The sequence below is a fragment of the Babylonia areolata genome, chromosome 6, assembly GCF_041734735.1.
Source record: "Babylonia areolata isolate BAREFJ2019XMU chromosome 6, ASM4173473v1, whole genome shotgun sequence".
NCBI classification, from domain to species: domain Eukaryota; kingdom Metazoa; phylum Mollusca; class Gastropoda; order Neogastropoda; family Buccinidae; genus Babylonia; species Babylonia areolata.
Window position 1 is genome coordinate 48,132,844 of NC_134881.1, and position 25,545 is coordinate 48,158,388.

The 25,545-nt window shown below is 44.4% G+C and overlaps 1 protein-coding gene across 1 annotated transcript in view; it reads left to right on the forward strand.

The window, feature by feature from the left end:
* LOC143283105 (arginine kinase-like) overlaps positions 1-21,483 on the forward strand; it is a 156,835-nt gene extending 135,352 nt beyond the window's left edge. Inside the window, exons 6-12 of the mRNA XM_076589210.1 lie at positions 55-178; positions 1,941-2,095; positions 8,013-8,281; positions 10,874-11,022; positions 14,342-14,507; positions 15,706-15,886; positions 16,895-21,483. Coding sequence (XP_076445325.1) covers positions 55-178; positions 1,941-2,095; positions 8,013-8,281; positions 10,874-11,022; positions 14,342-14,507; positions 15,706-15,886; positions 16,895-17,079 — 1,229 coding nt within the window. The 3' untranslated portion in view covers positions 17,080-21,483. The remainder of the gene's footprint in view (positions 1-54; positions 179-1,940; positions 2,096-8,012; positions 8,282-10,873; positions 11,023-14,341; positions 14,508-15,705; positions 15,887-16,894) is intronic.
* The last annotated feature ends 4,062 nt before the right edge of the window (positions 21,484-25,545 follow it).

The window sequence follows — 25,545 nt, forward strand, 5'->3', positions numbered from 1 at the left end:
CAATGCAAGGCACCATAACACAGTTTCAATGACATGAACTGCATGTGCGCACAGCGGCAGACGACGGGGCGTACACCATCAGCAACAAACGCAGCGTTGGCGTGACAGAGATTCAACTCATCACCGAGGTATACAACGGCGCCAAGGACCTCATCAAGATGGAGCAGGACCTCACCTGGTGAGTACAAGGTTGCCTTACCTGTGCAGCCCTCACAGCAGCCATTAGCATCGGCACTCACAATGTGTTCAGGGTGAGAACGACCCGTGCTGGCATGTGCCCTTCAGCTCTGTGCTGTCGTTTGAAACAGTTGTTAACAAGGACACCTCTCTCTGTTCAGGAACAGGTTTTCGTTGGACATCACACTCCATTGCGAAATATGTTGCTGTTAAGAAAACTACACAAACTCTGTGTGTGTGTGTGTCTGTGTGTCTCTGTGTGTCTCTGTGTGTCTGTGTCTGTGTGTGAATCAGATTTCAAAGGGGACACGAACACGAAGCTGTTTGGCTTTTTGACTTTCTTAAATAGATTTCAGGTACCTATGGCTCGTCCGATACTTTTTATATCCAATAAATGTGTCTGTCGATGAAAAAACAGCAACACTTAACCTTTGTTTAAATGTGATTCTTCGAATAGTCATGGAGGCCGCCATTTTAAAGGTTTTGATAAAACAAGCTGCTGAAACGTCAACAAAATAGACAGAATAAAGCTCTGAGTGCCGATGGGAAAACTGTGTGTTTGCCAACTCTGTTGCGCCCAGACACAACACATGTTGCAAAACAATGATTTGACTTTCGCAGATTTTGAAAACGATGAATGTGACGGGTCTGCAGTTAGAACATGAGTCGTTTCTCATTGCTTTTTTTTCTAAATCGAGCAGTCATGGAAGTTGGCTTTTATTACAGTCCATATAACATCACAAGTGACCTTGTTGTGTTTCCTTTCTATAGAGGCAAGCCCAATATGGCGGCGTCCTCTTTTGCGTCAGACTGATTGTTTAAATCGATATAATTGGCTTAATCCGCAGATATATTCAATTCAATGCATGGTTCTGTAATCATTTACCCATTTACCACGTTTTGTAGAGCATGGTGCCATTTCACCTCACGTCCCAAAATGTTCTGAAGTTCTGTTACTTTGTAGTCAGTTTTCCCCTTTTATCTCTTAGCTCTCATGTTAAAGCCAAATTTTAACAGATATTGGAACTATATCAAAATATAAATTAAAAAAGCGAAGTCTTTTCCAATAATATGGAGCAAAGCCAACCAAGAAAGTGGAGATTAAAAAATAAACAAAACGTATTTTAAAACTCTCTCTCTCTCTCACACACACACACACACACACACACACACACACACACACACACACACACACACACACACACAAAGCACTTTTCCTCGATACGTGACCGATTAAATATTTAAATAATTATTACGCTAGCAGTCCATCATTATCCCAAGCACAAAGCACTTTTCCACAAGTGACTAAATAAAGTTAATAATAATCAGTATGATTATCACGTTAGTAGTCGATCAAGATCCCAGACAGAAGAAGAGGTGTATGTTGTCCAAGGGAGGTGACCAGCATGGCTGTGTTGTATGTTGTCCAAGGGAGGTGACCAGCATGGCTGTGTTGTATGTTGTCCAAGGGAGGTGACCAGCATGGCTGTGTTGTATGTTGTCCAAGGGAGGTGACCAGCATGGCTGTGTTGTATGTTGTCCAAGGGAGCTGATCAGCATGGCAGTGTTGTATGTTGTCCAAGGGAGCTGACCAGCATGGCAGTGTTGTATGTTGTCCAAGGGAGCTGACCAGCATGGCAGTGTTGTATGTTGTCCAAGGGAGCTGATCAGCATGGCAGTGTTGTATGTTGTCCAAGGGAGCTGATCAGCATGGCAGTGTTGTATGTTGTCCAAGGGAGCTGACCAGCATGGCGGTGTTGCAGGAAGCCGGAAACCCTTCAGGAGATGGTGGACCACGTGAGCAAGACGAAGAGCTGCAAGTCCCTGATGAAGAAACACCTCACCAAGGACGTTGTGGACCGCCTGAAGGACAGAAAGACCACCCTGGGCGCCACCTTGGCCGACTGCATCCGATCAGGTTTCTACATTGATCCATGCTGTATTGTCATTTTCATCGTCATCATCAGCATCAGCATCGTTGTCGTTATTACCATCACCATCATTGTTGTTATTGATATTACTATTAACGTTATTATCACTTGCATCATCATTATCAGGTTCTGGTTGTGATGGAGATAACTGCATTTGTAACAGGAGTTGCAGCGGCAGCGAAAATTACAGCAATACATAATAGTAGTTATACAGATGTGTACGTTCAACAGCACAAAATACGTCTGTAATTGTGCAGCAATCCACTCTTCACCCACTCCACTCCCGTGAGCAGCAACAACGGACTTGCGAGAGGCCACCAAACTGTGTGGAAATTGTTGTTTTCACCATCACATGCGAAGATGAGCATGACTTTACACTGGGTGGGTAATAAGTCCAATCCGGGTTGGGAAGTGTCTGTGGCACTGTGGACATGGGTGCTGTCCAGGTGTATGTAGTTAGTGCCTCCTCCTTGTAGTGCTGGCATTTCGGAATGGTTTACCGATCCTCTGATCCTCACAAGCAGCGACACCAGCCCGGACCTTCTACGCCACGCTGAGCGATCGGAGAGAAGAGCTTCCCGTGTGTTTAGGTCGATGCCGCAGCGCTTGATGGAGGTGTTCAGGAAGTCTTTGTAGCGCTTCTTCTGAACCCCGTAGCAACGCCTTCCTGCACAAAGCTCCCCGTAGAACATTCTGTTGGAGAGGCGCTTGTCGGTCATGCGGACAACACTTCCAGTCCACCAGAGCAGGGACCTATTCTGTAAAGCGTGAATGCTTTCCATCCCAGATTTCTGAAAGCTCTCTGTGTCAGGGACGTCATCCTGCCAGCTGACACGGCGGATTTTCCTCAGGCATCGCAGATGGAAAGAGTTGTTTTGTGTGACGAGAGTTTATAGTCCAGGACTGAGTTTGAGACACACAGCTGTAAGCGCAGAACGACTGCTCGTTAGACCTTTAGTTTAGTTTTGAGAAGTCCTCGACGGGTTTACACATTTGTGTGGATGTTACTTTAGTTCCGTGGGGGCTAGGGGGTGCACGGGAGGGGTAGTACCTCTAGAGGGGGGGTTTGTCACGCTCTTCCGGGAGTGGTTCGTCCTCTATTGGTCCCCACCGGCACCAAGCTCTCACCTATGGGTCCTAGAAGCTGCTAGCATGCGGCAGCGCCCAACCCCCGGGCAACGGCTTTGACAGGCTGGCTAAACTAGGTGAGGGTAGCCGACAGGTCTCAAACCCTCGGTGAGTTAGGGCTTGTCTACCCAAGCATGTGAAGACTGGATCCGGCGGACTCTGCGGAAGAAACCTTCATGGTTCAACGGAGAGGAAGGTGGTTGCAGCAGAGCACTGTGGAGTGCTGAGGGCAGGATGAGGCACATAGGACATCCTGGTCATCTACTGCATCCGTTTCCATCTCCAGTCGTCTTGACCTCGTCTTGCCACTGGATACAGAGGGTCTCGGACAAGAGAGTGAGGTCGACGGTGCGCAACTCCTCCTCACTATAAACAAAGTCATCGCGCAAGTCATCAGTCATCCTTCATCCCATACCATCATTTTCCCCAAGCCCTGTGGCGACAGACGAGCGACGAAGCGGCAAGTGTGGGTACACTGGCAGTCGTAGCCGCGGACTTGCACACAGGCGGCTCAGGCCATAGGGTCGTTTTTCACCGACTGGAGCAGCGGTGGAGATCAGCAGCCCCTTGAGCGACTGAGCAGCCCTCTTCAGGACAGCACTGCTCACCTCCATGGCATGAGGAAGGGGCTAGAAAAGGTGCCCTAAACATTGCCTGCTCCACACCACCCTAGTCAGCATACCGCGGCTGACGGGGACCCTACTCAAGCAGTCGACACACAAAGGAAAGAAAGAAGAAAACAAGGAGCACCCCATTGACCATTGCCACATGGAACGTGCGTATGCTTCTGGACAGAGGCGACTCAGACAGACCACAGAGACGCACAGCACTCATTGCGAGTGAACTAGCCAGGTACAACATCGACATCGCTGCCTTAAGTGAGACCAGACTAGTAGAAGAAGGCGAACTCTGTGAGTGAGGCGTAGGCTACACCTTCTTTTGGAGTGGTCGCGGACCTGAAGAGAGACGTGAGGCTGGAGTTGGCTTTGCAGTGAAGACAACCCTCGTTGGCAAGCTGGCTGGCCCCCAGAAAGGAGTGAACGGTCGCCTGATGACGATGAAACTCCCTTTATGCAACGGGAAGAAGTTTACCACCATTGTCAGCGCCTACGCGCCCACCATGACCAACCCGGATGAGATCAAGGACAAGTTCTACGAGGACCTGAACGCTGTCATCACCACTGTTCCCAACGCAGACAAGCTCATCATTCTTGGTGACTTTAACGCGAGAGTTGGCTGTGGCAGCACCTCCTGGGAAGGCGTGATTGGGAAGCATGGGGTTGGTAACTGTAACAGCAATGGTCAACTACTTCTCCAGACATGTGCCGAGCACGACCTTCTTATCACAAACACCGTCTTCTGCCTCCCTACCCGTAACAGGACGTCATGGATGCATCCTCGCTCTGGGCATTGGCATCTCATCGACTTTGTCATCGTCAGGAAGAGGGACAGGCAGGACGTACGAGTCACGAGGGCCATGTGCGGCGCCGAGTGCTGGACAGACCATCGCCTTATCGTCTCCAAACTCAACCTCCGCATCCAGCCCAAGAGACGGCCTCAGGGCATGAAAGCACCCAAATGCCTGAAACAAGCTGGAGCTAGGCAACATCAGGCAGAGCTTTGCTGACACCCTGGAGGAACACCTTGAGTCCACCGTGCTGGACAATCAGAATGTGGAGGCAGCATGGGGCGCACTGCATGAGACGGTGTACAACACTGCCATGGAGTGCCTGGGGCCTTCTGCCAGGAAGCACAAAGACTGGTTTGATGAGAACTGCACTGAGATCAAGCAGCTGCTGGAAGACAAACGCCAAGCCTACAGAGCCCACATTGAAGATCCCAAGTCACGGTCAAAGAAAGACATACTGAAGAGCGCACGCAGCACCATCCAGCTGAAGCTGCGGCAGATGCAGGATTCCTGGTTGAGCAACAAAGCTGATGAAGTCCAGGGCTTTGCAGACAGGAACGACATGAAGAACTTCTATAACGACCTGAAAGAAGTCTACGGTCCCACCACCTCCGGATCTGCTCCACTCCTCAGTGCTGATGGTTCTACCCTAATCACTGACAAGGACGGGATCCTTGAGAGATGGGCTGAACACTCTGACAGCGTACTGAACCGCCCTTCCACCGTCAATGATGAAGCCATCGACCGACTCCCCCAGGTGCCAGTCAGTGAGTCGTTGGATGCCATTCAAACTTTGGAGGAGACCCAGAAAGCTATCCGTCTGCTATCCAATGGGAAAGCCCCTGGCTCAGACTCCATTCCAGGTGAGGTGTACAAAGCAGGTGGTATGGCGCTGACTGAGAAGCTTCATCAGCTGTTCCAGCTCATCTGGCAGCATGAGGCAGTTCCACAGGACTTCAAAGACGCTTCCATCATACACCTGTACAAGCGCAAAGGAAATCGTCAGGCCTATGAAAACCATCGTGGAATATCCCTGCTGTCCGTCGCAGGCAGGACTCTGGCCAGAGTGCTACTCAACCGTCTCATAACGCACCTTGAGCAAGGTCTCCTACCAGAGAGCCAGTGTGGCTTCCGGAAAGAACGCGGGACTATCGACATGGTGTTTCCTGCCAGGCAGCTCCAGGAGAAGTGTCAGGAACAGAACGCCGACCTTTACTCCACCTATGTCGATCTGACCAAGGCCTTCAATACTGTTAGCAGAGATGGCCTTTGGAGAATCATGGCAAGTACGGATGTCCCAGAAAGTTCATCACCATCATACGGCAACTATACGATGGGATGCTGGCCCGAGTCCAAGACAACGGAGAGACTTCAGAACCATTCCATGTCTCCAAGGGAGTCAAGCAAGGGTGTGTTCTTGCCCCCACCCTGTTCAGTTCATGTTTTCAGCCATGCTGACAGATGCCTTCAGGGACGCTGACGTAGGCATTGGCATCAGGTGCCGCAGGTACTCTTCAACCTCAGGAGGCTTCAAGCAAAAACCAAGGTGAGGACAGATACCGTCAACGACTTCCTGTTTACTGATGACTGTGCTCTCAACGCTGCCTGCGAAGCTGACATGCAACACAGCGTCGACAAGTTCTCTGCTGCCTGTGACAACTTTGGCCTCACAATCAGCACAAAGAAGACTGAGGTGATGCACCAGCCAGCTCCAGGAAAGCCTTACGTTGAACCAATAATCTTCATCAACGGGCAACGACTGAACGCGGTGGACAGGTTCACATACCTGGGCAGTACACTCTCTCGCACAGTTGTCATTGACGACGAGGTGAATGCCAGACTCGCCAAAGCCAGCGCTGCCTTCGGCAGACTCCATAAGAACGTTTGGAACAGGAGAGGCATCACCCTGGAGACGAAGCTCAAAGTATGCAAGGCCATAGTTCTCACCACACTGCTCTATGGATGTGAATCATGGACGGTCTACAAAAGCCATGCCAAAAAGCTGAACCACTTCCACACCACCAGCCTCAGAAAACTTCTCGGCATAAAGTGACAAGAGAAGATCCCTGACACAGAGGTGCTCACTCGTGCAAACTTGCCCAGCATCTACACCATCTTGATGCAGGCCCAGCTGTGCTGGGCAGGCCATGTAGTTCGCATGCCAGACCACCGGCTCCCCAAGAAACTGCTGTACGGCGAACTCCAACATGGCAAGCGCTCCCATAGAGGCCAAAAGAAGCGCTTCAAAGACACTCTGAAAGCTTCTTTGAAGGCCTTCAACATCAGCCACGACACATGGGAGCTGAATGCAATGGACAGACCAAAGTGGCGTTCAGTTGTCCACAAAGGCGCAAATCCTGTGAGGCCAACAGAATCGCTGCAGCAGAGCAACGCAGACAGGCCAGGAAAAGCAGGGCCAGCAAGTCCCCGACAGCTGCCACCATCCCCTGTCCACACTGCGTCAGAACCTTCCGGGCGCGAATTGGCCTGACCAGTCATCTGCGCACCCACAGAGCCCACCCCACCCACCCCCAGGATAACTAGATGGTCCTCGTCGATCCAGACGGACGAACCATATTACATATTACATATATATTTACTTAAGGTCCGTGGATATAACTCAAACATTAAGACCAACAATGTTGCATTTAAACCCAAACTCAGAAACACGTGGGCCATTCAGAACTTTCTACGATTCCCTAAGCATTGGCAGTGTGAAGAGCGCTCAGTAGTAGACAATTTGTCCAAGGGAGAGCAATCATTATTGACAGCAATTTAATGTGTTGAAACAAGATATTTTAGATATTTTCCATATTATTATTGCAGTTGCCTCCTCTGCTGTTCTGATGGTCAAAGTCGGAAACGACTATCACACATCCATTTATTGTTATGAAAAAAAGGAGAAAATAAACACACAAAAAGAAACGAACAAGGAAATAAACACAAAAAGGAAATAAAAATACCAATGCATGTGTGCGCATGCGTGTTTGTGTGTGCTGTGTGTTTTCGTGTATGTGTGTGTGTGTTGAAACTCAGACATCAAGATGTTTGTGTGTGTGTGTGTGTGTGTGTGTTGGCATCCAGACATCAAGATTTTCATTTAGTTAGTTACATTGACAGCATGAACATTAAGTTCATGTTGATGCTGATTGCATTTTCGTAGAAAAAGATGGCCATGACTTGTTAATTCAGTGTGCCGGTATGTGATGAGTATGCCGAGGACGGCTGTGATTGTTGCTGTAGTTGGTTGTGATGTGTGCCTGTGTGTTTATTAGCAGTCGCATCATCATCAATGTTTGTATTGTTGTCCTCGTTGTTGTTCTTTTCATTATAGTTGTTATAATCATCATACTGTATGACCACCACAGGCTCCTGGAACCTGGACAGTGGGGTGGGAATCTACGCAGCAGACCCGGAATCTTACACGACGTTCGCCGACCTTTTGGACCCGGTCATAAAGGACTACCACAAACTGAAAGCCAGCGATCCAATCGCTCACCCTGCCGCTGACTTCGGTGACGTTGACACCCTTGAGCTGCCTGACCTTGATCCAGAAAACGAGCTGATCTTGTCGACCCGGATACGTGTTGGCCGTAGTCACCAGGAATACGGCTTCCCTCCGGTGCTGACCAAAGAGGTCTGTTGTGTTTTGTTATTGAAAACTAATGCACATTGCGCTGTAATAATCTGGGAACGTTGTAAGATTCTGAAGTAATATTACCAACATGTTCTTGTCAAGCAGCTGCCTCTAACGTGTGCATGTGTTTGGGGGCTGGAGGGTGAGTTTGTGTGTGTGTGTGTGTGTCCGTCTGTGTTTATGTGTCTGCCTGTCTGTTCACTGTGCGACATGGATATTGATGATGATGATGATAAGGGTGGTGGTAAACTTTGTGAGTGTTATTACGTGCCTGCATCCCCATTGTGTGTTGCTATTGAGCGTCCATTCACTTTGTGGTTGTTTTTTCTGTGAATTTATTCATTCATCTGTTTTATTTTCTTTTTTGGAAAGAAAAGGGAGAAACATGTCTCCCAACAGATATAGTTTTTGGTGTTTTTTTTGTTTGTTGTTGGTTTTTGTTTTTTAATGTCCACACCAGAAACATTACAGGATAGTATTATATACACAAGTACAGTTGGAAAAAAAAAAGAAAACGAAATAACAACAACTGAAAACAACAGAGTACGTGAGAGGGAGAAAAACAACAACAACAAAAACAAAAAAGGCAAGGCCTTCAAGACTCACTTGTGATACACTTTTAAAAAAATCCAAGCTTTTTATGTATTGAGTATAATGCATTTACTGTTATATTTATAGTTTTTTCATTCTCTAAACTTGGCACTTTGATCTGATATTCGACCCAACAAAAAGATCTGTCATTATTATCATTTTTTGTTCAAACAGGAACTTCCTTTGCTAAGCATGGAAGTTTTATTTATTGCAAACGTTTTGGTGGAGACATTAAAACAAGGGAAATTACTCTGCTGGGGAACTTAGTTTGCTTTAAACTGATCTTTCTCATCTTAAACATTACATTTTGAAATTATACTCAATACATAAAAAGCTTGGATTTTTTTTTTTAAAGTGCATCACAAGTGAGTCTTGAAGGCCTTGCCTCTCTTGTTTCAAAATGTAATGTTTAAGATGAGAAAGATCAGTTTAAAGCAAATTAACTCCCCTAGCATTACAGAGTAATTTCCCTTTTTTACTATCTGCATCAAAACGTTTGCAAAATAAATAAAACTTCCATGCTTAGGAAAAGAAGTTCCTGTTTGAACAAAAAATGATAATAATGACAGCTCTAGCTGTTGGGTCAGAATATCAGATCAAAGTGCCAAGTTTAGAGAATACAAAAAATATAAATATAACAGTAAATGCAGTTTGCATATAATTAGGCTTCATTCTTTATTTTTTTGTGCCCATCCCAGAGGCGCAATATTGTTTTAAACAAGATGACTGGAAAGAACTGAATTTTTCCTATTTTTATGCCAAATTTGGTGTCAACTGACAAAGTAGTTGCAGAGAAAATGTCAATGTTAAAGTTTATCACGGACACACAGACACACAGACACACACACACACACACACACACACACAGACAACCGAACACCGGGTTAAAACATTGACTCACTTGTTTACACAAGTGAGTCAAAAACAAACGAACAAACAAACAAACAAAAAGAGACAGAGAGAGAGAGAGTGAGAGACCTATCATTTCAATTCATTGTCCCTTCTTTGCCTTTTTTTTCTATGGAGTGAAAAACAAAAACGATGTGTCCTATGGTTACACATATCCAAACATATTAACAACACAGGAAATGTTGGAAGAACATTCAGATAGACTGCATCATTGATATATAACTTTAGACATGGATAATAACGGATAATGCCACACTTCAAAAACATACTCAAAGAAAAAAGAAAAAGAGAGAGAGAGAGAGAGTGAGAGAGAGATAACGAGAAATATTACCTACATCGTGTCTAAAAATACACATACTCGAATTCAATACAAGAAAATATCAATGTCTAACTGAATATGTATCTGATCTAAGCCAAGCATATTGCTGCATTTTGTGGAATCGCAAAGATAAGCATGTATCCTTCACTTCTTTTTTTCCATGAAATTGATTCAATAAGTGCTTTGCAGTGGTGCCATTTGAAGGTAAAATCTCTGGACAGCATGTTTGTTTTTGCAATGTATTCTTTGGTATCCCATTTTAAAATATTTTTTAAAAACTGAAAACAGAGGATAAGTATTTTTAACTTTGCATTTATACAAAGAGAACTTTGCAGATATTATTATGTAGATGAGAACGTCGTCTCTTTTGAATTTATTATATACCATAAAAAATATAATTCACAAACAAGCAAGCAAAAAAGAAGGGAGAAGAAAATAAAGAAGGAGGAAAAGCGGAAAAAAATACAAAAGCTAAAGAAAGCTATGATATCACGAAAAATGCACAAATTGAATATTTGCTCTCAACAAAAACTATTCTTCAAAGGATAAAAGAAAACGCATTTCGTGCATCACTGTAACAGCACATAAACAGCACGACTAAACACAACTGAGAAAAGAAGACACAAGAGAAAAAGTTGCTTTTTCACTACAGAATCATCATACTAATTCCATGAACTAGTTGTCGTCACAACTTCATTCCTACATGAGTAGAATTGTGGAGGAAAGGCAAGGGGGATGACTGAGGAAGCCTGGCTGCACGGCGTCTTGTTCAGGACCGGGAGGCCATGGAGAAGAAGACAGTGGAGGCGCTGGAGGGGCTGGGGGAGGAGCTGAAAGGCAGTTACTTCCCATTGACCGGCATGACCAAAGACACCCAGGACCAACTCACCAAGGACCACTTCCTCTTCAACGACTCTGACAGGTGGGAGGACGGAAACAGAATGAATGAGACTCAGTCAATTTTAATTGTCAAATTAACCTTGGCCAGGTACTAACACGCGCGCGCGCGCACACACACACACACACACACACACACACACACACACACACACACACACACACACACACACATACACACCAAAATGTCGATGAACAGAACAAAACAGAACGACACATTGAACCGTCTCTCAGGGCAAAACAAAATTTCTGAGCATGCTCCTAATATTGTGAACGGACTTGGTTCCATTGTTGTTAAAAGGGTATATGTCGGCTTATCACTCTGTACCTCGTGTTTAGCTGTGTGCTTCACTGGACGTTTTGTCGCTTTGCCTCATTTAAATTACACTGTACTTACATCGTAAGTAAGTTTAGAAGTCAGTAAACGTCAGTTCATTCTTCTGTCCACCCGTTCGTCCGCGTTGTAACCACTGTCCCTTCACACACCAGATGGCTGAGACAGGAGTTTGTTGTAACCACTGTCCCTTCACACACCAGATGGCTGAGACAGGAGTTTGTTGTAACGAGTGCGTGAGAATTTGTGCTCGTAAAACGGGAAACGTGGAGTTCAGTTTACTGGGTTATTGTGTTGCTGTTTTTTCTCACGTGTGTAAACAGAGTTTAAGTAATGACACGTTAATGTCTATGTAATGGCACGGTGTCTGTGTGTGTGTGTCCGTGATAAACCTTAACGTTGGCATTATCTCGGCTTCTACAGGTTATCAATATAGGTACTAAACTTGGCAGGATTGTAGTTATGAATATGACCTTAACGTCATCCCCTTTGTCATAAAATTGTAAGGGTGAGAGGTCAAACTTAAGGTTTCTTTCATTCAATTTTAATCGCACGTCGTATCATGACTGGTCATACGTATAGTATGATACCTACAGAAATTCAAAAGCAGAGGTTAAAGGTCGAGGTCACACTGTGGCATATGAAGCTAAATGCTGGACTCCCAAAAAACCAAAAACCAAAAGAAACCACCCACAACAATATTCCCTTCCCGCTAACACTCCCGACTTCGCAGAAAATTAAACACAAATTTTACATCCACGCACACAAGTTCTATTATTTTTGTTTGGGATGCTTTGGGGAAAGGACCACAATTCAAACGATCACACACACACTCACACTGCAAACCTGCAAACATCTCATACTGTCCCAATGTTTTCTGCGCATAAGGATACGTTTACGCTCAACAAGGCGAGTGGCGGTCGATCTGTGCATCCGGGTGTGACAGATAGGTTTCTACATGCAAGAGAGAGAAAATGTTTTGTATGTAATCTTCATCAAACTTACTTCAATGACTGATCGTTATGAAAACAAAACACATGTAAAGAAACAATGTCTGAGGCCATAGGTCACGATCAGAACATGGCGTGTTCGGAAAAAAATGTAAAAGCATGGCATAATTTCGGTTTTTCATCTAATTTTCATTAAACACGGTAATCAATATACAAACAATAAAGAGTGGTACCTCTCTGTCCGTGTACAAGGTACACAACTTCAAGTCAATGCTGCTAATTCTACCGACTCAGCTAGCACATAGGAAAAAAACGTGCATTGGAACAAACCCAGACACTTTCTCGAAAAGCGAAAGCTTCGGGCTTGTGCTTCTAACAGTCATTTGACATGTGCACACAGCAGCTATGACAGAAGAAATGGGCTTTTATTCAAGACTGGCATTGCCTTTTAATCCCGAATGTGCTTCACAGAATACATTAATAGATAATACAGAACAAACACATAGTTGCCTCGTTGTGTTTTTGATTCGAAATGAAAGAAAAACGGGGTAGGAGAGTAAATAATTCACAAACAATAAAGAGTGGTGACTCTCCATGTAGGCCAACAAGGTTCACAACTTCAAGTCAGTGCTGCTTATGCTGCCTATTCAGCTAGCACAAAGGAACATAAAGGAACATTGGAACAAACCCAGACACTTCCTCAATCCGTGATTGTCCTTACACCAATCATTTGACCTGTGATGGTAATCTATATAGTGTAAATTCAGACGTCAAACGTTAAGGTCATCGTTCGTTTATTTATTTATAGTCTGTTCATCTAAGATGATGGTATTAGACTGAAAATAAATGATATTATTTTATCATTTTGATTATTATCATTTCTATTATAATGATGATTGTTATTATTAATTAGAAATCGACATTTCTGTATATTCGAATGAAAAGAGGGGCGGTTGAGGTGGAGGGGAGGGGGGCGTGGGGGTGGGGGCAAGGGGGAGGGAAAGGAAGAGAGACAGACAGACAGACAGACAGAGAGAACAGAATGTGGAAAAAAGTACAAAATCTAAAATGGAGAGGTTGAGTGTCAGTGATTGGAGAAAGAAAAAACATAATATTGGAAGGGTGTGTGTGAGAGGCGGGACGGGGCAAGCGGGATTAGAACAAAAAAAATTATCAATAATCAAATATTGTATGTACTACTTCTGTAGATTATTATTTGAAAAGAGGTTCATGTGGGGCCTACAATAAACAACCAACTGGACTTTTCAACACATAGACTTTGATAAAGAACAGTTTGAAATATATAACCTTTTCCAAAAAATGTTAACATTTGAAACTGGTAACACGTGTTCCGTAATTTCTGGAGGCAAAAAAGGTTACATTACTAAACAGCGGGTTAAAACGTGCTCTACCGTTAAACGTCCCTGGCAAATGCATTCAATATGTTCACAATATTTTGTGTATGGGGCATTTAGTAATAACCTAAATGCCATGTCCTGTCAGTTCTTTTAGCATTTAATAAGGCAGAAGTGTTAACTTCTAAAGACATAAGGGAATTTTGCATATTTCTTTCAACAATATTACACATTTCAGATGATGATAAACGATGAGGAAGTTCAGTTGCACTTAAAGCGTTTTTAGCTCCAAGCTTTGCAAGATGATCTGCACGTTCATTAGAGAAAAGCCCAGCACATTTCAATATTAGTTCCTCTCATTTGAATACAGTGAATCCAAAATCTTATTTCAAAAATGATGTTACAATTAAGGTCAGATTAGTGTGTGTGTGTGTGTGTGTGTGTGTGTGTGTGTGTGTGTGTGTGTGTGTGTGTGTGTGTGTGTGTGTGTGTGTGTGTGTGTGTGTGTGTGTGTCTTTTTTTGCCAGATCGGCTGTTTTGCAGTGTTGTTTTGAGTTGCTTTTTGACGATTCCGTTGTTGGATTAAGTGCTTTAGTTGCTGGGATAATGTATTACATGTGTGTTTTGAAGGCCTTGCCTCCCGTGTTTTTGCTGTAATGGGAAACAGACGCTTCTACCAGTGTGTGTGTATGCACACGCGTGCAGGTTCCTGAAAGCAGCCGGGGGTTACGACGACTGGCCCACGGGGCGAGGCATCTACTTCAACGAGGGCAAGACCTTCCTGGTGTGGGTCAACGAAGAAGACCACCTGAGGATCATCTCCATGCAGAGCGGGGGGGACCTCGGCGCCGTCTACAAGAGGCTGGTCAAGGTACTGCACGCCGTAAACACACAGACACAGACACGCACAGACACAGACAGACAGACACACACACACACATACACACACACACACACACACACACACACACACACACACACACACACACGCACGCACGCACGCACGCACGCACGCACGCACGCACACACACACATACACATACACACACTTGCTTGCTTGCGTGCACATTATGCATTGATTAAATATACTTAAGAATAATCCCATACGAGTGTTCTTGAATATGTTTGATACACAGCTATGTGTGGAACTGAGTTGTGGGGGCTGGATACAGCAGCTGCACATATGAAAAGTTATGAATTGTCTTAGAGGAGTCCATATACATGCACCCAATGATTTAATTTACGGAGGAACAGGACGTCACCCTATTCATATTTATTCGTCCATTCGTTGCATTGGGTATTGGCTTTAAATATTACGCATGGACGCAAATAGATTTCCAGTAAAAACTTATGAGATGTTGATGTGGCTAGATTCGGGGGGTAGATATACATGCGTTTCAAGAGTTCGAGAATGTGCCGAAATGGTTTTGGATTTGTATGGCTGAACGAAGGAGTAGAAAATGTAAATGCATTCTTGCAGGATCTTCGTTAAAGACTTATTAGCTGTCAGTGGCAAAACTAGAATGAACATATTCAGAATAGTCACAGATTCTCTTTGTTTAGAACATTGAAATCGTCATGGAAATGTGACAAATTGTCTTCATATGTTTATATAAAACACTTCAGAGGCGCGTTAACGCAGTTAAATAATAAGATAATTGTTTCTGAATACTTTGATTATGACACTGATTTATCTGAAGAATTAGTCAACTCACTATTGCTTTACTACCTTTTTTTCGTTACAAATGTCGTGTCGTGTTTGTATTTGAATCCCCTTCAGAAGGGGCTGCGGCCTATGCTGAATAAAATTTTCGTTTCGTTTTGTTTCGATTTCTGTCGCTGTCTCTCTCTCTCTCTCTCTCTCTCTCTCTCTCTCTCTCTCTCTCTCTCTCTCTCTGTGTCTCTGTGTAACCCATTTCTCTCCTCTTCCTTTTTTCTCCCCTCCATCCTCCCCCCTCTCTCACTGGCCCCTTTTCCCCCTTGCCTCCCTCCCCCTCCCCCTCTCTGTCCCTCGTTCACGTTGTGTCTGCACTCTGCCCCCCCACTCCCTCGCCCCCACCACCACCCAGGCGGTGAAGAGCCTGGAGGAGAAGCTGACGTTTGCCCGTGACGACCGGCTGGGTTATCTCACCTTCTGCCCGTCCAACCTGGGCACCACCCTGCGGGCTTCGGTCCACATCAAGATCCCCAAGCTGGCCGCCCGTAAAGACTTCAAGGCCACATGCGAGAAGCTCAAGCTGCAGGCCAGAGGTGAGGGGTGGATTCTCTTGGGGCGGAGGGTGGTGGTGGGGTGATGATGAGGGGAGTCGGGTGGTTGGGGGATGTTGCTGGGGAATCGGGGTACGGTGGCATGTGTTTGTGTAGGTGTGAGTGTGTGGAGGGGGTGACAAAGAAGGTGGAAGAGAGGATGGGCTGATGTGTGCATGGTGTATATATGTTGATTGATGGGAGCGGAGGTGTGCGATTGTAGTACATGTGTGTTTGAGAGCGCATACCTGCTCGCGTTCAAGTACTGCAGTACAGCAACCATTTATTAACAAGTTAACGAATGTTGTATTGACAACACACACACACACACACACACACACACACACACACACACACACACACACACACACACACACACACACACACACACAAATGAAAGAAATTTAGATGGGGGAGGAAAATGTAAATACGAACAATACTATTGTATTGACATAATTGTGACATAACCGGCACAGGTATTCAACCAACATAGAACTGATTTAAAGAAAACATTCATTTACCTCTTCTTTCCTTCCTTCCTTTTCTCCTTCTTTCCTCCCCTCATTCCTTCCTCCCCTCCTTTCCTAATTATTCTTACCTTTCCCGTCCTTACTTTCTTATTTCTTTCGTTCCTTCTTTCATTCTGTCTCTCTTTCCTCCCTTCCTCCCATCCTCCCCTAATTCTCCTTTTCTTCCGTCCTTCCTTCTCTCCTTCCTTTCTTCCATCGTTCTTTCTGTTCTTCTCTCCTTCCTTCTTTCCTTCTCTCCCTTCTGTCCTTTCCTCTTCCATCTTTTTTTCCCTTCTCTCCTTCCATCTGTCCTTCCATCTCTCCTTCTTTTTGTCCTCCCTTCCTTCTGTCCTTCCATCTCTCCTTCTTTTTGTCCTCCCTTCCTTCTGTCCTTCCATCTCTCTTTTTTGTCCTCCCTTCCTTCTGTCCTTCCATCTTTCCTCCTCTCCTTCCTTCCTTCCTTCCTTCTCTTCTCCCTCCTTTTCTTCCATCCGCTCTGCAGGGATTCACGGGGAGCACACGGAGAGCGAGGGTGGCGTGTATGACATCTCCAACAAGAGGCGCCTGGGTCTGACGGAGGTGCAGGCCGTGAGGGAGATGTACGAGGGCGTGAAGGAGATCATCCAGCTGGAGAAGGACCTGCAGGCCGGCAAGGGGGCCAAGTCATCTTCCTGCACCATCATCTAATCCACAGCTACTGCCTGCTGTCCTGGGAAGAAAGGAAAGAAGAAAGCAGGACGGCGGGCGTCCTGCCTTGGGTTCTTTTTCTTTTCTTTTCTTTCTTTACGTTTTTCTTTCTTTTTTTTTCTTCCCCGGGGTGGCAGGTCAGATGTAAGAGTCGCTTCCCTTCAAACAAAAAAGGAAGAATAAGAAAGAAATGACGAGAGAATGTAATGATAATAATTATTATGATGACAATGATAACAGTCATCATTATAATAATAAGATTTATTGTATTAGCAACAGCAAATTGACGCGATAATTAGGGACAGGGATCTGAAAATAAAAATCGTGACCTGAAAGGTAAAGGCTATTGGTTTATAAATCTCCAAAGACAGAATTACCTCAGCATGAAAAAGATAATCATTTGAATCATGATTTCATTCACACATGATAGTATTAAGTATAATAGATCTGACAATAGGAATGAGAGCAAGGGAGCGCAGAGAACGGGAGATACTTGTATTTTGCATGGTCCACTTGTGTGTTGTGACTGGACTTTTTGATCAAGATATGTAGGCGGATGATTTTGTTTTGTCGATCATGTGATGACGTGGCCGAGTGACTTCTGTGTTGGTTGGGTTTTTTTGTTTTTGTTTTTTTCGTGAAAGTACGTGCGCATGCTGCTTGCTTTCATTTTTTGTTTTACATTCTTCGGGCTAAGGATACAGGCCTTGTTATGCCTGTGCACGAGATCGGGGCATCGTGGAACTTTGTGCTTTTTTTTGACTTGCTCACTCGCTTCATGAAAAGGGGTGGAGAAGGGAGGGAGGGTGTTTGTATGTATCCATTTATATTTAATGAAACTGTGTAGCTGCTTCTTTTTCATGTAGGGGATAGACGTACATTGAAACAGTTTTGATGAAATACTGGTAATTCCAGCTCAATATTAGTGTTGGGTTTTTTCTTGTTCTTCTTTTTGTTGTAGCTTGTTTGGTCTATATTTCATTATCACTGTTTTCTTTGTGCTGAGCTGGCCCCAACGATGTATATTTTATTTGAATTACGGTTTGGGCTGTACTTTTTTGTTTGGGTTAGGTTTTGTTGTTGTTTTTATTCAAAAAGATAAAATCTGTTTTGTAAATAATATGAATACGCTTCTCCTTTTATGATATGTATATATATATATATATATATATATATATATATATATATATATATATATATATATACATAAAGTATATTATTAGTTTTTAAAATGAGCTTGCCCATCTATGAAGTATGCTTTCAGTTCTACACTTGAAGCTATTCATCTTCCATTTCTTCCTTGTCATGTTTATATTCAGTTGTTGATCTTTGATATCAACAGCTGAACTCAAATTCATAGGTTCAGTTATGTGTGGGATTAGATTGTTTTCAGGGTCAGCTGTTTTGGTCGAAATCTAGATTTTACAGAGACCACATATGAGATCATGCATATATCTCCTGTTTCTTCCAGTTTCTGTCTCTTATCTGTCACCGGCTGTGTCTCGTTCTTTCCTTCCTGCCCTCCCTCCCTCCCTCTATCTGTGTTCTTTTCTTTCTAAAACTGTATAAATGGATGTTACTTGTTTTAAGTTGACGTTGATTTCCAGCATGAAAAATATTTCATTTCATGATCGGTATCATGGCTTTTCGGCTTTTCTAATGATGACATTGTTTCTGATGCACTCCGATGTTTTCTAACCAGCAGCACGGCATGTTTTACATTGTGTGGAGGCTCTGGGTGCCAGCCATAGCGGATGTCTAGCAGCCTCTGTGTTGGAGCACTATCAGTTTGAAAAGAGCTGAAACCAAATCAAGCTCAAGTATTTATTGCCTGGCTAATGGCGATGACCGTTGTCATCTGTAAACCAGCGTTTGAACTTGACTTTTCACTGATCGTCGCTAACACTGGTAGGAGTGTCGGTGTCTTTTGCGTGGACTTTTCTAGTTTTAATGTTGTTTTTACTGTACATTATATTTTAGGGGAGGAGTAAAACTGGTGAACAAAATTGGTTCTTAGAAGGTTGCTTTGAAAGGCAAAGTGAAGGTTATGAACAGTGTCCCCTCTGAAGAAGCCGCACCAGTGACTGTACCTGAAATAGATCATACACCTGATATGCTTGAGCACAGACACACAGGTGCGCGCGCACGAACGCGCACCTACTCAGGTATACACGCAGGCGCATACACTCTTAAACACGTACATACGCATTACCAACAGCAACAACCGTGGTGCATTACCATCACGCCAAACCGCACCATACACACACATGCACGCTCGCGCTCTGCGGGTTTTGTGCAGCAAACCAACAACAGAAGAGATGAGTGTGCGTCACATCGGAAAGGAAGAGAAACGGCAGACAGATGTATTTTGTTTGTATTTGTATTTCTTTTTATCACAACAGATTTCTCTGTGTGAAATTCGGACTGCTCTGCCCAGGGAGCGCATATCGCTACACTACAGCGCCACCCAATTTTTGTATTTTTTTCCTGCGTGCAATTTATTTGTTTTTCCTATCGAAGTGGATTTTTCTACAGAATTTTGCCAGGAACAACCCTTTTGTTGCCGTGGGTTCTTTTAATAATAATAATAATGGTATTTATATAGCGCTGAATTTTGTGCAGAGACAAATCTGAGCGCTTTCACACCAGTCATTCACACGCATGCATAACTCTAAAACTGAAGAAACTGATGACAACGAAGAGGTAGGGGAGGGAGGCTATCTTGTGAAGAGGTGGGTTTTAAGGCCAGACTTGAAAGAGCTGAGTGCGGAGACCTGACGAAGCGAAAGAGGAAGTTCATTTCAAATACAAGGTCCAGAGACAGAGAATGGACGACGTCCAACAGTGGAGTGTTTGAATTTGGGTATGCGTAAACAGAGTGGATCCGAAGCCGATTGTAGAGAGCGAGATGGAGTGTAGAGGTGAAGGCGGCCACAAAGATAGGAAGGAGCAGATTTGTAAATACATTTATAACATAGAGTGCTGATCTTGTACTTTATTCTGTGTGAGACAGGGAGCCAGTGGAGATGTTGCAAAAGAGGAGTAATGTGCTCAGATCTTTTCTTTCTGAGGACGAGTCGGGCAGCAGAGTTCTGTATGCGCTGAAGGGACTCAATGGATGAAGCAGGCAAACCAGACAATAGAGAGTTACAGTAGTCAAGGCGAGAGAGAATGAGAGAAACAAGTCTAGATATTGCGTCGGTGGGCAGATATTTCCGAATGGAACTGATGCGTCGCAACTGACAGTAGCAGAATTGACATGTCTGACTGATAAACTTTTGCATGGACAGTGTGTTGTCAAGGACAACGCCGAGGTTCCTGACTGAGCTGGAAAGAGGGATGGATGTACTGCCAGGTTTGATTTTGTCACCTGTGATGGAAGAGAGTTTTTGTTTAGTTCCTATGATCATTGCTTCGGTTTTTACGTGCGCTAAGTGCATGCTGCACACGGGACATCTGTTTATCGTCTCATCCGAATGACTAGCGTTTAGACCACCACACATGGTCTTGTGGAGGGATTGAAAATATCGGTAGCTGAGCCGTGATTCGAACCAGCGCGCTCAGATTCTCTCGCTTCCAAGGCGGACGCGTTACCTCTAGGCCATCACTCCACTCAATTTAGCGGTTTACTTCCGAGAGTTTCCAGTGTCCTTGAACACACCACGTGGTTGGGAAGAAATTGTACTTTGTGTGTACGTGTGTGCCTCCAGCATTGTCACTACTGGCAACTAAAACAGCTCAGTGAAGGTATCGTATGCTGCAGTAGCCTGATAAAATGTCTCGGAAAGTATTTAAGCATGGGGAGGCTTGTGTCTGTAACTCTGTGTGTGTGTGTGTGTGTGTGTGTGTGTGTGTGTGTGTCCTTGTCTCTCTACCATCACCCTCCCTTCCCCCATCTTCCCCCATCTCTTTCATTTTCTCCGTCATTCTGGTCTCTCCTCTCAATGACCCCTACCCTCATTCTGCCTCTCCTTCCTGTCCTCCCTCTTTCTTTCTCTTTCTGTGTTATTTGACCACTCATGCCACATCTCTCTCTCTCTCTCTCTCTCTCTCTCTCTCTCTCTCTCTCTCTCTCTCTCTTGTTCTGTCTTTGCGCGCATGTATTGTCATGTGAAACTAGAAACACATGCTTAACATTTAAAACCAAAACCAGTATTTAAACCTCACTTTTTCATTACGAAGGCTACAAAGATAATCATACATGTTGTGACTGAGGCTTTCTGTACTACTCATAAAAAATGTGTCAGTTATCTGGTATCGTTCCATGATATATTGTGACCTATTTTGTGCCTTTTCTGTGTATCTGTGGTTTCTCTCTCGCTCCAGTGTATATTTACATGTGTATCTTATTTCAGTGGTCTGTCATTATTTTGATGTTGAGTCAGTAAAGCAATGAAAAATTTATCACCGCAGTTTTTGTCAGTCCTGTGTGCTTCCTTGGATGTGTGTGGTTTGATCTTTGTGTAGTTGGAAAGAGAACATTTAATGTCTTACACGGATTTACACATAATACATGATCGAACAAAGAAGATACTCTGCGTCCTGCATTCGAGGAAAAGAAAAGAAACAATATGTCAGCTGTTTGTTGTCCAATCCCATTCACCAGCCACAACACTAGTGAAGAGCCACGCTGGAATCTGCCACTGTTGAAGATGATGATATGGATACTTGTATAACGAATATCCTTGGTCCAAGCTCTACAAACACGGCGTTTACACAACAGGCTGCCTTCCAGGACAGAGCTGACTCATAGCTGTCTTTGGGCGTTCGTCATTCCTTTCCAGTGCCATTCAATCAGATTTTGGTCACACACACACACACACACACACACACACACACACACACACACACACACACATGACGTTGTTAAGCTTCATTCTTAATTGTCTTCCCACAACGAACACACTCTTGACACCTGACTCGTCGACAGAAGTTCACACGTGAAGTTAAGACGTGAAGCCCACAAACGCAAAAGGAGAATTATCTGTCCCATAATGAAATGTTCGCTTATAACGGTAAATTCCCTCGGGTTGGTAAAAAGTACAAGACACAGACACACACAAACTGAACTAAATGAAGTATGCATTTTAACACACACACACACACACACACACACACACACACACATATATATATATATATATATATATATATATATATATATACATGCATGTTGCATAGAGAAACATGCAATAAAATTAGTTGTTCATGTGATGCATTCAAAACAGATTAGCTACATAGATGTCAAATAAAAGCAAAATCATGCCGTGTGGAAGATCCTCTCTTCAACTGTCAGGGTTTTCTTCTTTTTTTTCTGCCCAATCATCTGCACCGTTTCAGTGGCATTACTCCCACGCCGCTCATTTAGATACCCCCATACACGGCCACACCCCGGTTCGTCCGTCACAGTTCCAGCGTCGGCAGTCCGCAGGGAACCATCGATGTTAGGTCGCCAGGAGGCCACACACCAGAGGAGACCTTGCACTGCTGCTGAGTCGTTTCGGTGGTGTTCAGTGGTGCCTGTTCTGTTTCAACGAACTTAGGACACCACCAACTAAGCCCCCTACTAACGACAATAATGGCTTAGTAGCGGAGCCAGACTGAGTGAGCATCCCTCCCAGAGTGGAGACCGCCGCCACGTCCCTCAAACAACAGACCTCATGACTCTGCCGACACTGAAGACACAGGACTCACCCCAAGCACGGAAGTGGAGGGGTATCGAAACTGAGGTCACCATGAGAGCAGGGCATGAAAGGCCATAGACTCTGAGGCTGTTTTGTTTATATTGATGATGATGAAGGTGGAGGAAGATGACGATGACGCTGACGATGTTGCTATGGAGGTTCATTTTGGTTTGGGACTGCGTGACAAGGCTGTACTCTACGATTCCTGTCATAATGATATCCCGGCGTAAACCAGGCCCGAGAGATACAGACACTTGCAGTGTTGGTCAGGAAATTAGAGCAACACACCCAAAGACGCATACTTGAAGTGGATGACACTCGACTGTGTGATCCCAATCTCCCCATTTAAGCCCACAGCACACTCAACTCTGGGTAGGAGCCGACCACGGGCCGAAAAGACCACCTCCGCTGAGATTCGAACTCGCGTCCTCTCAGCTGTCAGTCCGCGACGCTAACCACTTCGCCACGGCGGCTGGTGTGTTTTTTGTGCTTGTTTTGTTTTGTTTTTCACTTGGTCACAAAGTCTTTTAGATGTGCTGGCTTTTTACGAATTCTTTTTTAATTTTGTGTTTCTCTCGGAATTGGACTGGGGAATTTCTGGTTCATCTGAGACAGGAACAGGCATGGACTGTTTGATGGATCAGCATCAGATGTCACTGGGTCGGTTGGATCACAAACAGATGCGACTGGACACCTCCATTCTCTGCCAGTTGAATATAAGAGTTGGGTGATTTTCTTGAATAAAGAAGAATTGCGTGTAATTTCTCTGTCACCCTCTCCTGCAGTCAACAATGAACCGTTCCTTGCTGTGACATGAAGAGGTGTTGGAGAAAAGTAAGGAGTTAGCTTATTCTTACTTTCTTGACGAGCAAGAACGACTTGGGTTTCAGATCCGCATCTTGCAGTTGTTTTTAACTGTTGTGTTGGTTGTCAACGTCTGGAAACTTGATCATTTTTCTGCTGAAAAAAGAGCTTCTGCAGGCCTAACACCTGTACTGCTGTGTGGTGTAGAACGGTAGTTGCAAAGGAATTTAAACAGTTCTTGTCGCCATGTTCTCCTTTCCGCCTGAGCTGCTTCGACAGTTTTCTTCATCATGGACATACATCTTTCCACGCCACCGTTTGCTTGTGGCCATAGAGGTGTTGAAAACCTAAGTATCTGGAGAACTGTGTGAACTCATGGCTGTTAAATGGTGATGGACAGCTCATTTTGCACTGTTTTGAGCATGTGAAAAGAAGACAGATCAACATTGCAGTTTGTGGGTGGATGCCAGTTGTTGGTCTTGATAGCTGTTTTTACTGCTTGAAGTGTTGGGTCATCTTTTGTCGCCTTGTTGATCTTTTCCAAAGTCTTGGCTTTCGGAATTGTGTGATTCACAAATGATTTGATGTATTCTTCTGCGATTTTTTTTTTATTGATGTTTTGTCTGACTGTCATTGGTTCTCACTGGGTGCCTACTGAGAAAGTCAGCAGGATTGTTTGCTCCAGGCTTGTACTGCAGAACAAAATTGTATGTTTGTAGTCGAAGAATCCATCTCTCGATGCGTGCTGAAGTCTTCAAGGGTGGATTGTTGTATAAGCCTCCTAGTGGTTTGTGATCTGATATTACTTTGAATGGATGTCCAAATAAGTAGAGGTGAAAATGTTCACATGCCCAAACCACTGCAAGGGCTTCTCGTTCAGTCTCAGAGTAGTGTGATTCCACATCTGTGAGAGCACGACTTGCATACGCAGCAATGTGAGCCACACCGTCTTTGTCTCACTGTGCCAGAATTGCACCTAGTCCATAGGGGCCAGCATCAACGACGACTTCTGTCTCCAATTCAGGGTTGTAGTATTTCATGGTGGTACTACTTGTCAGACGTGACGAGTTCTTTGAAGGCGTTTTCTTCTTCTGATCTCCACTTCCATTCAGCATATTTTCGTGTCAGAAATATAAGTGGTCTTGTGACATTAGCATAATTTGGGATGAATCTTGACACATAGTTTGTCAGCCAAGCAAAGTTCGGACTTCTTTGGCGTTGGTTGGAGTTGCTGCTTGATGGATGGCATCAACTTTCTTAGAGTCAGGTGATACTCCATCTCTTCCAAAAATGTAGCCATAGAACTCAATGTGATCTTTGTTGAACCATATTTGTTTCTGTTGAGTGTGAGATTCTTTTCACTGAAACGAATGAACACTTTTTTTAGGGCTATATCGTGCTCTTCTTGAGTTTTCCCATGAATCAAGATGACAACACTGGTGTTGAAAGCACCAGGAATATCAGCAAGCAGTTCAGCTATGTGATTCTTGTTAGCACCAAAATCATACTCTTCATCTGAAGAGCATGAAGTGTCACTGTTCTGTTGAACATTGTTTACTTTTGCACTGAATGTAAAACTTGGGTTGACGATGCTTTGAAGACCCTCCTGAACGGCACACTTTTGCAAAATGTCCTGTCTTGGCACTGTCGCGTAAACGCATGTTTTAGTCACGTGATGCCGATGACGTATCGTTGGTGACATGAGCATCCGGGTGGTTAAGACTCATGTCCTCCATCTTGAACTGGGGTTCAGAATAAACCTTTCTTTCCTACACGTTACTGAGGACTTAAGTTTTCCTTCTTCCTCTCGTTCGTCTGTTGCTACCGCATACAACTATAATCTTAGTAGTGAGCATCGCTACATTGTGGCAGACCGTGGTTTGTACCTTCGTTTCCAACGGAACAGAATAAAAGAGCGTCATCAAGATGGGTCCGGCCAAGGCGCCCGATGCCTTCGATTTTGCACAGCCAACGATGT